The sequence below is a fragment of the Coregonus lavaretus genome, assembly GCF_964263955.1.
Source record: "Coregonus lavaretus genome assembly, contig: SUPER_35_unloc_1, whole genome shotgun sequence".
NCBI lineage: Eukaryota > Metazoa > Chordata > Actinopteri > Salmoniformes > Salmonidae > Coregonus > Coregonus lavaretus.
This window is the reverse complement of record NW_028167181.1, coordinates 6,676,504-6,692,340: the sequence shown is the minus strand read 5'-3', so window position 1 is coordinate 6,692,340 and position 15,837 is coordinate 6,676,504. Positions and strand designations below refer to the sequence as shown.

Genomic DNA, 15,837 nt, shown 5'->3' with positions numbered 1-15,837 from the left:
AGTTTGTTCCACGGACCTCGACAATTACCCGTAGCATATTTGGATTATCTAAACTATTCAAAATACGCCACTATAACTATATAGTGTATACATCATTTTATAATACAATGTTTACATTTAATTGTGGTATGTATTTGAATGTTTTTACCACTGACCAGGTCGGTCTGTATTGAGTGTTACACGTCGAAACTTACTTGAGGAAGTGACGTTCTTACCATAACAACGTGGTTTTCAAATTTGCAAAGTGAGCTTCACATGAACTGTAAGTAGCTAATTTCAATGTATCATTGTTTGCTTGGTAGTCAGACACTAAACAGAAACGAGGCATGGGCTAACTGTCTATATAGAGCACTAGCTAAATGCATACCTAGTTAGACAGCTACTAGCTAGCTAACAGTCAGTAGCTAAGTCAACGTTGGAAATGCAAGCATGAGGCTGTCTTAGCTAGCTACTTTAGTCTAGCAGACTATACTCTACTTCACGATATAGCTATACGTCTTGAGATGTACATATCGTGGAGTTGAGTTTAGTCAGCGAACTTTGGTCAGAGTTTGTTGCCAGTTGCCACAATACCACTTGTCGTGTTTACAGGTTTGATCGACACCTATATTCAACCTATTCAGTACCTCCTGTAACAATGACGCAGACAGACCCACATCAGGAGCAGCAACCAGAGTGCCTCTACCTGGAATTATCCTGCCAAAACGAGCAGCCCTCTGTTCCCCTACACACTTCCATCTCGCTCTTCCTCCTGTCCTACTGCCAGTGCACATCATTCAAAGTCTTCCTCGTCTCTGCCAAGCCTGACACTCACAGCTCACAATCCTGGAAGTCACAGGTTTGTCATTGTCTACAACGCAAAGCATATTGACAGTCATGACAGGTAAAGGTGTTGGGGAAAACTTTACTGAGTATGTTTCAGTCAACAACAGTACACATTATAGTGAAGGTGAATACATGTCAACATAAATATGTGTAACAACAATTTTGCTTCGACAGGTTCCAGAGTCTTTAGCTGTCTCGATGGTCCATGTCGAGGACTTGCCTGTGTTGGTGAGGGGCTGCCGTCTCCCCGCGGTACTGGATGAGACTGGGAGGTACTGCAGGGCCGGGCTGGCTGTGGTGCTCAGGCATATTATAGATAGGACCTGTGAGGCAGACCCCAGTAGGAAGGATGCAGCATCACTTCTAGGGTTCAAGAAGACCTGTCTGAAGGCCTGCGCTGAGGTAAGGGGCAACACTAAATTATTATCATATGCATGCAGTGCCATTAGCAAAACTATGAATGATTCTGTTTTAGTGTATATATGACAGGAGTGTTTTTTTTTAATTGTTTTTTTTTAGGTATAGTTATATTCTCACACTTCCATAGGAGCTTTCCCATTGGAAAACCAAGTGAATCTTATATTCTCCCAAAGTGATTTTTTATGAGCTAGTGAATAAGATGGGATAAACTTGTCCGCTAGTTGTCTTGGACAAAAATAAAACTCTACACCATTGACAAAAATATTAGTCATAATGAATGCCTGTTCCTCCTCTCCCTTATAGGTGAGCCAGTGGACCAGGCTGTGTGAGCTCAGTATCCCCTCGGCAGTGGAGGCCCACCTCCGGCAGCCCACCAACCCATCCCTGCACCTCCCCTCTGCCCTCCTCAACCTCGAAAAGACACTAGGCGAGCCCGTCAAGGTGCACAACGACGACAAGATCCGCCGGCAGAAGCTCCAGCAGCAGAAGAAAAAGAACCAGAAGAAAACCTCTCAGGACCTCCAGGAGGACCAAGGGACAGACGTCACCCAGTCCCAGGATTCGCAGTCCGCCGACGGGCTAGAACTCCGAGCAGCCCTGGCCAAGCTGTCTGTGCATAGTGGTGCAGTTCCGTCCACGACCACTAGGGAGAGCTCTGACATCAGGAAAGTGAGGACCACAGAGCTGCCTCCGCTGGAGCATGTGTTTGCTGAGGGGCTGTACTTCACTCTGACTGATGTGGTGTTGCTGCCATGTATCCATCAATACCTGGTAAGGAAGGCCCTTGGAGATTATCTGTTAGTTATACACTACCAGTCAAAAGTTTCAAGGATTTTTCTTTATTTTTACTATTTTTTACATTGTAGAATAATAGTGAAGACATCAAAACTGTGAAGTAACATATATGGAATCATGTAGTAACCAAATAAGTGTTAAACAAATCAAAATATATTTTAGATTTGAGATTTTTCAAATAGCCACCCGTTGCCTTGATGAGAGCTTTGCACACTCTTGGCATTCTCTCAACCAGCTTCATGAGGTAGTCACCTGGAATGCATTTCAATTAACAGGTGTACCTTCTTAAAAGTGAATTTGTGGAATTTCTTTCCTTCTTAATGCGTTTGAGACAATCAGTTGTGTTGTGACAAGGTAGGGGGGTATACAGAAGATAGCCCTATTTGGTAAAAGACCACGTCCATATTATGGCAAGAACAGCTCAAATAAGCAAAGAGAAATGACAGTCCATCATTACTTTAAGACATGAAGGTCAGTCAATACGGAACATTTCAATAAAGTCGCAAAAACCATCAAGCACTATGATGAAACTGGCTCTCATGATGACCACCACAGGAATGGAAGACCCAGAGTTACCTCTGCTGCTGAGGATAAGTTAATTAGTTACCAGCCTCAGAAATTGCAGCCCAAATAAATGCTTCACGGAGTTCAAGTCACAGACACATCTCAACATCAACTGTTCATAGGGGACTATGTGAATCAGGCCTTCATGGTCGAATTGCTGCAAAGAAACCACTAGTAAAGGACACCAATAAGAAGAGACCTGCTTGGGCCAAGAAACACGAGCAATGGACATTAGACCGGTGGAAATTTGTCCTTTGGTCTGGAGTCCAACTTGGAGATTTTTGGTTCAAACCACTGTGTCTTTGTGAAACACGGTGTGGGTGAACGGATGATCTCCGCATGTGTAGTTCCCACCGTAAACCATGGAGGAGGAGGTGTTATGGTGTGGGGGTGCTTTGCTGGTGACACAGTCAGTGATTTATTTAGAAATCAAGGCACACTTAACCAGCATGGCTACCACAGCATTCTACAGCGATACGCCATCCCATCTGGTTTGGGCTTAGTGGGACTATCATTTGTTTTTCAACAAGACAATGACCCAACACACCTCCAGGCTGTGTAAGGGCTATTTGACCAAGAAGGAGAGGGATGGAGTGCTGCATCAGATGACCGGGCCTCCACAATCCCCCGACCTCAAACCAATTGAGATGGTTTGGGATGAGTCGGACGGCAGAGTGAAGGAAAAGCAGCCAACAAGTACATATGTGGGAACTCCTTCAAGACTGTTGGAAAAGCATTCCAGGTGAACCTGGTTGAGAGAATGCCAAGAGTGTGCAAAGCTGTCATAGGGTGGCTATTTGAAGAATCTCAAATATAGAATATATTTTGATTTGTTTAACACTTTTTTGGTTACTACATGATTCCATATGTGTTATTTCATAGTTTTGATGTCTTCACTATTATTCTACAATGTAGAAAATAGTACAAATAAAGAAAAACCCTTGAATGAGTAGGTGTGTCCGAACCTTTGACTGGTACTGTATATTTGAAGGGAAGTTATAGTCCTAGATCAGTTTGTGCTGTCTTTCCAACTCCATTGCTGTCACTGGCAAGACAGCACAAACAGATCTGGGACTCAGGCTACAGAATTCTTGCTTTAGGCTACAGAATTCTTGCATTATGCACTTGATTTATATTCCATGGACCGAGCCTCCTTTCTGCTGGTCGCTAAATAAATTATGTAAACTATCAGCACTTCTCTTGCAATTGTGTTTCTGCAATCTTTCTGCAACTTCCATTTCCCAGGCCTGTCTAGTCTCCATGCTAGTTTTAGACAAGTGGTAGCTCTGAGTGTGTGGCACATTTTATTTTAACCTGCTGCCTCATTTGGGTATTTACACATGTTGCCATGGCAACCACATTATGAAGGCCTCTGAAATGATGCATGACGCCCTGCTACATTGAATGTCTCGTCAGGTGGTACCTGTACACCCAGAGAGGCTTTATACAGTGGAAACCAGGCAGAACAGTGCCTTCCTAAGACTGTCTCTTGGCACTGTGTGTGTTTGGCACAGTCTCCATTTTCAAAGGTGGTCCACCTGGCTATGGGTGATAACACCACAATGACAAATGGGTCCATTTTAAATGTAGTTGGTTGAAATGCATTTCAATGAACCTGCTTTGGGATCATGTCTGGTTCGACGTGCTGATTTTGAAATAATGTAATTGTCACTGAGACAGATCGGAAATTAGGCTGTGAGAAATTAGGCTGCGAGAGTGGTGTTGAAAGGATGAGATTTGCTGCCGATCACTTATTGTAGTTTATCATCAAGTTAGTTTGTAAAAGAAAGTTATTTTCATTTGGAAAGTAGATGCAGCTTCATATCTGCACCAGTGATTTATAACCCATCTGCCCTCGCTAAATTCTCCTGGGAACTATTTACTTATCGATTTCTCATATTTAGTTTAGTGTTGTTTTGGTGGTTTGGGGGTTTATGAGGTGTTAGTTATCGATCTATTATGCCTCGGAGCCAAGCGGTCGACAGGGTCTCTCTCCTCTTCTCTTCCCTCTCTCCTCCTGTTCTCATAGCTGTAGCCTGGGATTGGAATGAAGTGAAGTTCTCACAATGAGGCTCTTAGGGGTCAGCTGAGCTCCAGTGGTTTCCAGTTTCACACTCAGCCTAGCATGTCTCCTCTCCTCTGCCACACCGCCACCGCTGTCTATCCACAGATCCACAGGACAGAGAGCCAGAGAAAAGACCCTTGGCTTTATCTACTGTCACCTCTTTCTCTTTCTACGCTCTGTCTGTTTCTTTCTCTCTCTCTCTCTCTTTCGGAAACACATACACACACGTTATGTTCTTCTATCCTCGTGGGAACCTAAAATTAATTTCCATTCAAAATCCTATTTTCCCTAAACCTAACCCTTACCATAACACTAACCCCTAACCACTAGCCCCTTACCCTAATTCTAACCCTAACCTTAATTGTAACCCTAAACCCTAAGCTTAAAATAGCCCTTGTCCTCATGGGCACGTGGGAAATGTCCCCAAGAGGAACTTTTGGGGATTTTAGGTCCCCACAAGGATAAAATAACTAACCCCCCCCCCCACACACACACACACACACCCCTATACAGCTGTCCATCTCTCTCTCGCTCTCTCTCCCCCTCCCCCAACCTGGCCTTTCTCAGTGCCTGTCTTTCTATCTCCCTCCCTCTCCCTCCATCTCCAGAGAGGTGATGAGTGGAGGGGATCAGCCTGGTGGAACCTGGGCTCTTGGTTCAGTGGAGATGACACTTCTGATGAATCACTTAACTGACTCAGGCCCCTGTCTTCCCTTCCTCCTCCTCCTCCTCCTATACCACAGAGCTCCCTCCAGAGCCACAACGCCAGCGCGCTGTCCCAGCTGCCTCTCCTGCTGCGCTGGTACCTCCAGGTCCAGGAAGTCCCCGGGGTCCCCAGGGCAGCCCAGGCCTGTGGGATGGCCCTCTCCACCCCCAAGGCCCCCACCACCGGCCCCCCAACCACATCTGAGGCACAACAGCCCAGCCAAGCGAATCAGGAAAGCCTGGGGACGATCAAGGAGGTGCACTTCGTTGGAGGCCCCAGGCCCACAATGACTAAACTCAAAGTAATTGAATATTTTTGAATCAGTCTCCCCCTCCGTCTGTCTGTCTGTCTGTCTGTCTGTCTGTCTCTCTCTCGCTCTCGCTCTCTCTCTCTCTCAACTCTTCCCTCATTCATTCCCACTGTCTCTTTTGGGAAGAGTAGATGAGGAGGCACATTGAACGTTTCAGTAAAGCTGTCACATGCTCTCTAGCAGCAGCGCCTTTCTCTCTCTTGAATGCCTCTAGGCACTTCACATGCGCGCACAAACACACAACTGTCCCTTTATAGCACTCACTCTTCCTACTGTGTCCCTGAGCTGCAACGATAAAGGATTTATGCATTCCAATTGATTGTCAAATTAGCCTGCTTCCAGTGGCGGCTCCTGAAAAAATTCTCAGGAGGGGCAATTTTTCTGATGATTTAGGTGACCTACACACATTTAAAAAAATATATGTCCAGCAACAACATGAAGACAGGGGCAGCATATAAGTCAATACCAGAAGCATTTATTGACTGATCTCAAAAGTGTTGGCTTACCAGGGTTGGTGGAGCCCTCAGTTTCATCTTTGCCTCGCAAAGCTAACTCAAACACTCCGCAAAACTTCACACACTGGATTAGCCGGCTGAGGATGTGGCGGTTCTTGCTAATGTCGTAGTAAATATATTTGTTATAGTGAATATGGAATATGATATGTTGAGTAAAATGTTGTGCTAAGATCTATTTAGGTCAGGAGCTGGTTATAAGTTCTGTTCCTATCCAATAACAATGGACAAAAGGGTCCTATCTTGTCAGCCTTGTCAGCAGGTGGCCAAGGACAACACCCACGCCATAGGCCTCTCAGTTCTTCCAACTCACGAGTTCTTGCTCTGAGGACACACACACACACAAACACACACACACACACATCATCACTGTTAAACACACACACACACACACACATCATCACTGTTAAACACACACACACACACACACACACAAAAATCCCCTCTCTTAGGCTGAACATTTGAAGACAGAGAACCCGACTCAGAGCCAATGCAACAGTGACAGTAGCCTGCAGGGGACCTCGCCCAACTCATCAGGACCAATCAGAAGATCAGAACTACTAGATTGAACCTACTTCATTTATTGCATAAAATGTCTGCACACAATGTTTCGGGGCTCTCTTCAGATAATAATAATAATAATAATAATAATAATATGCCATTTAGCAGACGCTTTTATCCAAAGCGACTTACAGTCATGCGTGCATACATTTTTGTGTATGGGTGGTCCCGGGGATCGAACCCACTACCTTGGCGTTACAAGCACCATGCTCTACCAGCTGAGCTACAGAAAGTGGATACTCATGGATGCGCATTGCAATTGTAAAATGTCAACACAATTGGAGACACCACGTCATTTTTGGAGACATGTTATTGACAGTAAACTATTGTAGATGCGACTGCTAACTAAATAAAACATTTTAGCTGGCTAGCTAATCATCTTAGCTAAATGTGGGGCAAACAATTCAGTTATTTACCGTTAATTTGAGGGATTGGGGTGAAAGAAATCGAGTTACATAGTGATACTTTACGATATACTGTATTGACAATATCGCAATATTTTAGCGCTAGTTGGCTGTACCTGCACCAAAACACCATTATTGTTCCTTCATAGCTTGTTCTCAATCTTTTCACATTGGGAGCAAATTTGTTTTCAGCACTTTTATTTCCATGACTGATCAAAACTCGTTCTCATGGCTTTCTGATCCCTCTGCAACAGACATATGGTGCGCAATAAAATCACAGTATCGAATCGCAATACGTATAGAATCATGAGACTCGCAATGCTGATGCATATATCTTATCGTGAGGTTCCTGGCAATTCCCAGCCCAAGTTCATTTGCCACAACAAATCTCTTCGCTAGCAAACGCGATGTCTTCTCCAAAACGGCAATGTGTCTCCAGCAATGTTTACTTTTTTGACGTTCTATGGCATCTCCACTTTCCAAGCATATATGACCACATGTAATATTTTGGTAAGTGATGCAAATAGTGAACTATGTAGGGCCAGGATGTAACATATATGTAGCTGCAGCAATTTCTCTTATCTGATATGGTAAGTAATGGGGCTAAATTTATAGCTCCCTAAGAGTTTGACGAACGGGTCCGTGAACGCGATTCCAGATATATTTACCTCTGAATAAACTGCCTTTATTACACCATATCCACATCCAGTAAACTTGTGATTATCAACACTAACCTCATCGTTGTGGCGGCGGACAGCTAGCCTGTATCCCTCGTCATCCAGTTGAGTGAGTGGCAATGTCTTTTTTCGTTCGTACCAATTTTTGGAAAATCCTCGGGTGTAGGACTTTCCGCCTTTAGTAGAAACCTGTTGAATTATTCAATTTGGTCTGGGAGGTCCTAATTGTTTCGTTGCCAATTTATCTTCATTTGTTCGCCGAATCGCCGACAAAAAGGAACTTCTTTCAAACAATCCACTCTTTTCTCAGTTACGTTCATGGTTACGTAACGTATGACGAAAGCGCGTAAGTGCAAGCCCACAGACACCCATTGAGATTGTATTGAAGGCTCTGAAATTTGAAAAAAATAGATTTTACATGGGAGTCTATTACAGACTTCTGGGCGATTTTCAACCTGACTGAAATCGCCCCAAAAGGGGGGGAGCCATTTGAAGCACGACTTTAGCCTGATTCGACATTTAGTGGCAGTGTGGCACTGTGGCAGATCAGACGTATAGATTACAACACTGATAACTACTGTTGCCGTGATATAATTGATTAGAAAAAAAATCCCTTCCTTTTCCCGTTTGGCAGTGCGTCGCCCATATCGCCCTATTGAACAGGCCGCCCCTGCCTGCTTCCTATAATTTAACGCTTTCTCACAGATAATTGCGTCCTTGCTGTTGCGTTCTTACTTTAACGCTTTGAACACACCGACTGTGTCATTGCGCAAAATAGTATGCAGCATCGTCTAGTTATGTGCGCAACAAAAGGTCAACATTCACCTTCTGCTACCATTTCTGTCAACCCGTTTACGCATATGTTCGATAAATCCAACGTATGCACCACACAGAAAGGCAAACGCAACGTTCCATTGGAAATGAATGTACTTCTGGTGTACCAAAATGCAAAGCCCTGTCGGTGTATTCGAAGCGTAAAGGCTGGTTTGCAGTTGGTTTATCGCTGTGACATCATTAACATTCTATTTTCGTCCCAACATCAAACTTGTCATTATGAAAAACTATAAATACAAAACGACAGCCTCTGCATGACATCAGCAGCTATATTTGAACACCAATAAACCCATCCGTTTAAAAATAATTCAGTAAATGTCAACATAGCAAGTCAGGCAACTCAAAGCTACTTTCTAAACAATAGTTTGGTTCGTTGTTGGCTAAATTGCTAGCTGGCTAGCCAGTTCAAATAACGACCAGAGTATAGCTGACGACGTCTGAACTTTAGCTACTTTTTATTCATTGTTACAGGAAAACCCACCACAACAACGACCTCTGTAGCTCAATTGGTAGAGCATGGCGCTTGTAACGCCAGGGTAGTGGGTTCGATCTCCGGGACCACCCATACGTAAAAATGTATGCACACATGACTGTAAGTCGCTTTAGATAAAAGCGTCTGCTAAATGGCATATTATTATATTATTATTTACAAGGTAAAATAGTTTACGGTTGTGAGTGTGACGAAATAAAAGTAGGTCATTCTGTCGGAGAATTTTAGAAGTCCTGCACCGTCTAGTCACAGATGGATTTGGATTTGTTGATGTAGCAGCTCAGTAACCACGACAACGGACGTTGTGACAGTCGCAGATACATGACAGAATTTATTTGCTGGTTTTCTTTTTTTAATCTGTACGTTCTAAATATTCATAGCTCTTTTTGAAATGTAAATCATGCTTATAAAAATTATAGACTTTAAATGTAATACTTTCCCTAGCATTCCTCATTAATTGAATTGATTATAATATGGAGAACAGTTTAGGATAAGTAATTATGTTATCCTTTTTCAAACAGTATATATTATAGTGTTGAGAGAACCACAGGTAATCAAATTGAAGTCGAATATTTCACCCCATAAGCCACTTTCATATTTGCCACCACTTTATAGAGTGCACATCTTTCACTTTTCCCCCAGACTTTGATTTGAATAAAAACAATACAGTAGTACACACCCGCTAGCATAATTACTCCACACTCTCAATATAGCCTACAGCCTTTCAGGATGTAATTGCTAGCGCTGTTAGCACGGTTAGCGCTGGACTCCAAATGACTGCCTGGAACACGTTATTGAGTAGTGGTTTCAACGGGACATAAACAGACACAGCTGTCAAGGCAGGAAACTGATTCCTCAGCTGGCTCAAACCTTCCTAACCCTGAACACCCTCACTGTTCTCTGGCACGGCTGGTCCCAAGTATAAATCAGAGATTTCCTGCTGGCCACACAGATATGATATCCAACAACGGCAGGAAGTGCATCAGCCAATCGTAAATGTTGATAACAAGTTGCCCTCTTAGAATGTGATATTCAACCCTGGTCGACTATGGAGTAGACACAGGTGCACACAGTTGGAACACTCACTGACATACGAGCACAGAGATATGAGCACCGGCATACGAACACACACACACACATATAAATACTGCCGTCCCTCGCCTGCCCAGACGGATTGCGATGCTGGTTGGCTTTGTGTGTGTACATGTGTTTGTGTGGTCGTCACCGGCAGGACTGGAGTGCAGCTGTTGTACGGTCTGGGTCTTGGTGGAGCCAAGGGGCCTGTGTGTGTGTATAGAGGCCAGCCCAGGGCACAGGGAGAGGCCTTGGTGGAGCCAAGGTGCCTGTGTGTGTGTGTATAGAGGCCAGCCCAGGGCACAGAGAGAGGCCTGGGTGGAGCCAAGGTGCCTGTGTGTGTATAGAGGCCAGTCCAGGGCACAGAGAGAGGCCTGGGTGGAGCCAAGGTGCCTGTGTGTGTATAGAGGCCAGTCCAGGGCACAGAGAGAGGCCTGGGTGGAGCCAAGGTGCCTGTGTGTGTGTGTATAGAGGCCAGCCCAGGGCACAGAGAGAGGCCTGGGTGGAGCCAAGGGGCCTGTGTGTGTATAGAGGCCAGCCCAGGGTACAGAGAGAGACCTGGGTGGAGCCAAGGGGCCTGTGTGTGTATAGAGGCCAGCCCAGGGCACAGAGAGAGGCCTACAAGAGAGGGAGAATGAGACAGAATGAGACAGAGGGCTAGGCTCCAACAGTGTGACATGCTATCCCTCACTGCAGCTTACCAAAGCCAGCACTACATCTCATCTGTCCACCACACCAACAATCTAAATCCAATTTTATTGTCCACATGCACCGAATACAACAGGTATAGACCTTACAGTGAAATGCTTACTTACAAGCCCTTGAAAACATAATAGCACAGTTGGTTAGGGGGCTGTAAAACGGCAGCCTTCTCCTCCAGCACCATTATCCAGGTATGTCTATAAGTTCCCTCCTACTGTGAAGCTGAATATATAATTTTATACAGAGATGGCTCACCTTATCTTCCTATTTCTCTCTCTCACACACACACACACACACACACACACACACACACACACACACACACACACACACACTGTAGTGAGGGAGAAGATTGACACACACAGTGATGTCTGTCAGTCATAAAGCCTGTTTCCCCCAGCTCTCTGTGTGCCTGCCAGTCTTCCAAATGCCTCTTGCCAGGTGCACTGAGAAATACGAGTGACAGGTTCCAAATGTATCTCTTCAGTATGTACCTACTGTCTCCTACGCTAGAGTGCACAAGCTTGGAACTGGTTCAAGAGGCCATTTTGTTTTTGTTACCCAACAACAACGACACAGAACGGCAGCCTTTTCAAGGTCACGTTTATAGTTTAAAATGTTCCCTCTGATTGACTGCCAAGGAAGGTTAGGTCAAAGCTTTTGATTCCGATGAAGAATGTCCTTGGTGATCTAATATGCCGTTTTAGAAAAACAACTGCCCTTTTATGCCTGGAGAAAGAGAGCAGTGTTTTGTACTAATGAAAGATAAAAGGTAATTCTTAATAATGCTACTTCTTCTAATATCTTGCAAGCTTTTGATGAGGAATGTTCTTGGTGAAGTAAGCTTTTATAACACTTTTATCCAGTATCCAAAAGGACAGTGTGCAAAGATGCAATGTTTGTCCCTATCCACTGCTCATTACCTGTAATATGTAGCTCTTCAGTGGTCTTACAGGAGACTCCTACTTCCCTCTGGAGAACACCTGCATCCCCCTATGAGCCAGGTAACCAGGCCAACCAACCAGACTGTGTGTGTTCTCTACAGGGAGAGAACGAGAGAGAACAAAGTATTGAAAAGAAAAAGCAGTCTTGTCCTCAGGTGGTTCTTCAGATTGGAAACAGCGGTCAGGGTGGAGGAGCGGTCCCTACTCTCTGTAAACCGCTTCATTACTGCTTGTTGAGACCGGAAAGACCTTGGAGGCTCTGAGAGAGAAGTTTCTATGGTAACCTTGATGGTGTGTGTGTGTGTCCGCGTGTGTGTGTTCCCCGCAGGAGAGTGGTATCGATGCCGTCTTCTCCCCTCATCCTCGCCCCACCTGGACCCTCCCCTGGGACAGTTTACCGGAGGCCGTCAACCCCACTGAAGGTACTACCTCCATCCCTCACTCCTCTCCTCCCTCCATCCCTCTCCTTTCTTCCCTCTCTCCTTTCATGTCTCCCTTCGTTCATCCATCTCTCCTTCCCTCCCTTCATCCAATCACCCTTACTGAGCCAGAAAGCCATATCAAACACCATTGATATGTGCGGGAGCATCCCGGTACGCGCTGCATAAATGTTTGCATAAAATATCACTACTACTTTGGCTTGGTGAGTTTCATCGACGAGTTGCCCCCGTTCAAACCAAAAACACACAATCAGTTGATCTGCTGTGACCGGCCGAGCCTTTCGAGACGTAATGCGTTCTCCAAGGAGCGCACCCTAATAAATTCTAAAGCGGTACCTTGCTGTGATGTATTCTCCCAGTGTGGTTGGGGCTAAGTGAGAAACAGGCCTGTCACCGGGACACACTCCTCGGACCGTAGAGCCGTCGTCGGGAACACAGTTGCCGTGGCAGCCGTGTCTGACGGACGGGCGGTGGAAGCAGTGTTGATTGCAGTCCCAGGTGTCGCGAGTCGAGCAGAGAAATGAGTCTCTCTCCTTGGAGGTGGAGGGGGCGAGCGAGCACTTTCCTTATTAGTGTGTTATTATACCCTGAGAAGGCCTAATAAATGAGACGTGTGTGTGTGTGTGTGTGTGTGTGCGCGTCTTTATGAGGATGATAGATGCTAGTGTTATTCCAGCGCAGCGTGAAGGAGTTCCATTTAGGGCTGACCCCAATTAGTCGACTGGTCGATTGTTTGATCATTAGGCTGATGGTCGACCGACATTGTTTTATTTGAGCTGTGACAAATATATATATTTGTGCCCATCTCAGTGAACTAATCCATTGCGGAGGCCTAGACTAAAAGCCAATTTATGCTTGATTCGAAAATGTGGTAGGGGGCTCCATAAGGAGGGTGTGACGCAATTGCGGCGCCTCAAGAGGCATGCAGAGGCCAAATCGAGCTCTGTACCGCATCTCCATGCACCTCCCATTTAGTGTATATCAATTCCCCATTACATATATCACCAGTTGTACGTTTACCGTTAATTCCTATAATTTCTCATCTACAATGTTTGTTACTTTGGTTACGGTCTTTATTTTAATGCATTCAATATTATTATTCCAGTCTTCCTGTTCTCATTGTCGGAGTGGACACATTGTTTGCAGAGTGCACAACCTATGCTACACTTGTGAGAAACAAGTTTTGGTTTATTTAATTACATTGATGAGTTCTGTCAATTTAGTAATTGTCTTTTGTTTGGAGCACTCCTGTCAATGTTGAGTAAGGACGCGCACGCATCGAAGTAGGACTATAGGCTACCTGGCCTGCGCGCAAATGTATGCATGTAAAACATTTGGGGATCTGATAGTATTTCTGATTGGCTTAACGCACCACCACTAATGACCTGTGGAGCTTTATTTTTTACATCCATTGAGAATTACAATAGTTCCTCAATGTATTTGAAAAATCTTTCCAGCTCTCTCCCTTTCGATAACCACTCAACGTGAAAGGGAAAAATGTCATGCTCTGATCCAGTGGAAACGTTGTAAAATAGGTTTCTTATCAGTGCGTGACTTGAACTGAAATAGGTTCCGGTACTCATTTTGGGTGCTGGTACTGTTTTATATTTAGGTGCAGGAGCTCCACAATACTTTTGAGCTAATATTCTATAAGAGGAACAGGAGCTCAAGCAGTAGAACATTTGAGGTGCCGATACTCAGCTCTGGTGAGCTCCTGCCCAAGTCAAGCGCTGCTTCTTATCCCTTGCGCAAATAGCCTACAGCTGGGTCTGTCCCGCGCTCGCTGGCGCAGGAAACTCTGAGGGCCCAGAATATTTTTATACAATGTTGCAAGTTCGCTAGTGCAAGCTTTGGGCCGGACCCAGTTAATAGTTGATACAATGTTTCAAGTTCGTTGCAGACAGGCCACATGTAGCCAATGTGGTTTATAGGATATTTATTTTTAATCAGGATATTTTCCACCTGCAGGCTGCAATGTTTTTATTTGTTGGCTTTATGCAGGCTATTTTTACATAATTGGCAATGGCAATAGAAGTAACTTTTTAGGTTTGTATCATTTTCATTTAGATTTGGATAGAATTTTGGTTAACCACATGACAATGATTTTGAGATATTAAGACGTTATTATAAATGAAATGAAACTGTTTCACGAAAAGGTGCATGTGAAAACCATGACTGGCACACAGATCGGTAGAAATGTTTAGATAAATTGCCATTCCACATGAGAAAGGTTACCGACTCCTCGTGTAGCCTATTACCGGCAACTTCAGGAGAGTACTGGCAGAATCTGCGAAAGCCAGCAGGAGCGGGAGGAGAATAGTTGGATCAGGTAAAAAAAAAAAAATTATTCTGGTCATCTAGATCACTGGCGCCCTCTTGAGGCATCAAACCGTAATCTTAAGCATCAGACAAGCTCAATGCACATAGTAGATTTTATTAAAACACATAAGGTGTGTCCAGTGGCGATTTTAGCATGTAAATCTTTTTTTTTTTTAGATGCATGCCAGCAATGCCACAACACTAAACAATACATTAATTGCACTATAACGGTGTCCACAAACTGTTAGGGCCTACATAAAGCTGTCCCAACAGCAGAGCTTTCTTTTCAGCACCATGTAGTGAATCCTTACCACTGCTACACCTGACTATCAGCGGAGCTTTGTCGGGCAGCGAACAACATAGCTGAAATGGCTGACTTGCTTAAACAGATGTGGTAGAGCATGGTGCTTGCAACGCCAGGGTTGTGGGTTCGTTTCCCACGGGGGTCCGGTATGAAACTAACTGTAAGTCGCTCTGGATAAGAGCGTAAGCTAAATGACTAAAATGTAAATGTAAAAATGATTCTACTGACAATTGAGATGTAAAAACTATGGCATAATGGGACGACGAGCGGATAAGAGGCAATCCGTAATTTGGATTAAGACATTAATGAGCGAGCTAGGACGGACGTAGTCAATATAACAATTTGTTCAGCACTTTTTAAATGTACATCGCAGGAATTCAGAACATGGGCCGTTCTTACAGTATTCTCCCTGTACACCAAGTCAGAACTGTAGGATAATTAAAGGGGGCATATAAGCAGACAATAAAATATCTTACAATATTCAATGATTACATTTCTCTAAAACAGGCTATAGGCTACATGTGCACCACCAAGTCAGAACAGTAGGCTAAATTATGAGGGGGAAAGTTACCAAATGATTAGGGAGGCACATGGGCTACTAACAGCTTACTTACACTTAGTATTACTTTCTTAGTTACAGTATACATATCTCCCTGGCATATTAAGCCATTTTTGGACTCACCTTGTTGTGCTGTGCTCACTTGAACAGGACGGTGGTGCGGCGGTCCTTTTTGTGGGCTGTAGAAAGAAGTCCGAAATCCCGACTTGGAATTCATAGTTGGATGACCGTTCAAAATTATTTTCCATATTTTCCCAGTCGGAGCTAGTTTTATCCGAGTTCCCAGTTGTCTTGAACTCACTGAAGTCTGAGATTTCCCAGTACCGAGTTTC

General features: G+C 44.3%; 1 protein-coding gene across 1 annotated transcript in view; it reads left to right on the top strand.

The window, feature by feature from the left end:
• Window positions 1–202: 202 nt before the first annotated feature.
• LOC311109976 (glutathione S-transferase C-terminal domain-containing protein-like) overlaps window positions 203–15,837 on the top strand; it is a gene marked incomplete at its 3' end in the record, with an annotated part of 52,060 nt that continues 36,425 nt past the window's right edge. Inside the window, exons 1-6 of the mRNA XM_084188488.1 lie at window positions 203–262; window positions 592–838; window positions 1,000–1,227; window positions 1,549–2,016; window positions 5,413–5,676; window positions 12,212–12,305. Coding sequence (XP_084044614.1) covers window positions 638–838; window positions 1,000–1,227; window positions 1,549–2,016; window positions 5,413–5,676; window positions 12,212–12,305 — 1,255 coding nt within the window. The 5' untranslated portion in view covers window positions 203–262; window positions 592–637. The remainder of the gene's footprint in view (window positions 263–591; window positions 839–999; window positions 1,228–1,548; window positions 2,017–5,412; window positions 5,677–12,211; window positions 12,306–15,837) is intronic.